General features: G+C 65.6%; 1 protein-coding gene across 1 annotated transcript in view; it reads right to left on the bottom strand.

Moving 5' to 3' along the window:
* Window positions 1-90: 90 nt before the first annotated feature.
* LOC104281483 (FCH and double SH3 domains protein 1-like) overlaps window positions 91-305 on the bottom strand; it is a gene marked incomplete at both ends in the record, with an annotated part of 4,008 nt that continues 3,793 nt past the window's right edge. Inside the window, one exon of the mRNA XM_009879491.1 lies at window positions 91-296. Coding sequence (XP_009877793.1) covers window positions 91-296 — 206 coding nt within the window. The remainder of the gene's footprint in view (window positions 297-305) is intronic.

The following is a 305-nucleotide window of genomic DNA, read 5'->3' on the forward strand; positions in this document are numbered from 1 at the left end:
ACAGTAGCGAGGGTGCCCACCCCCTGTGGCCCATAAGCAGCCACAGCACAGGATGGGGGATGCTTCCCCACCTGAGGGAATGCCACCAACCTGCCCTGTTGCCTCCCGGCCCCCTGTGAGCTCCTCCACCACTAGTGAAGGGAAGACACCGACGCGGCCATCAAAGTCTCCTGTCCAGAAGCCATCGTCCACCTCGCCAGGGGCACGGGGCAGCACGCGGATGATGGCCCACTCAGGGAAGCTCAGCTCCTCGGGGCTCTGGCCCTCGTAGTCGTACAAGGCTCGCACCAGCCAGGCTGCCGGGA

Source organism: Apaloderma vittatum, unplaced genomic scaffold (assembly GCF_000703405.1).
Source record: "Apaloderma vittatum isolate BGI_N311 unplaced genomic scaffold, ASM70340v1 scaffold24592, whole genome shotgun sequence".
NCBI classification, from domain to species: Eukaryota; Metazoa; Chordata; class Aves; order Trogoniformes; family Trogonidae; genus Apaloderma; species Apaloderma vittatum.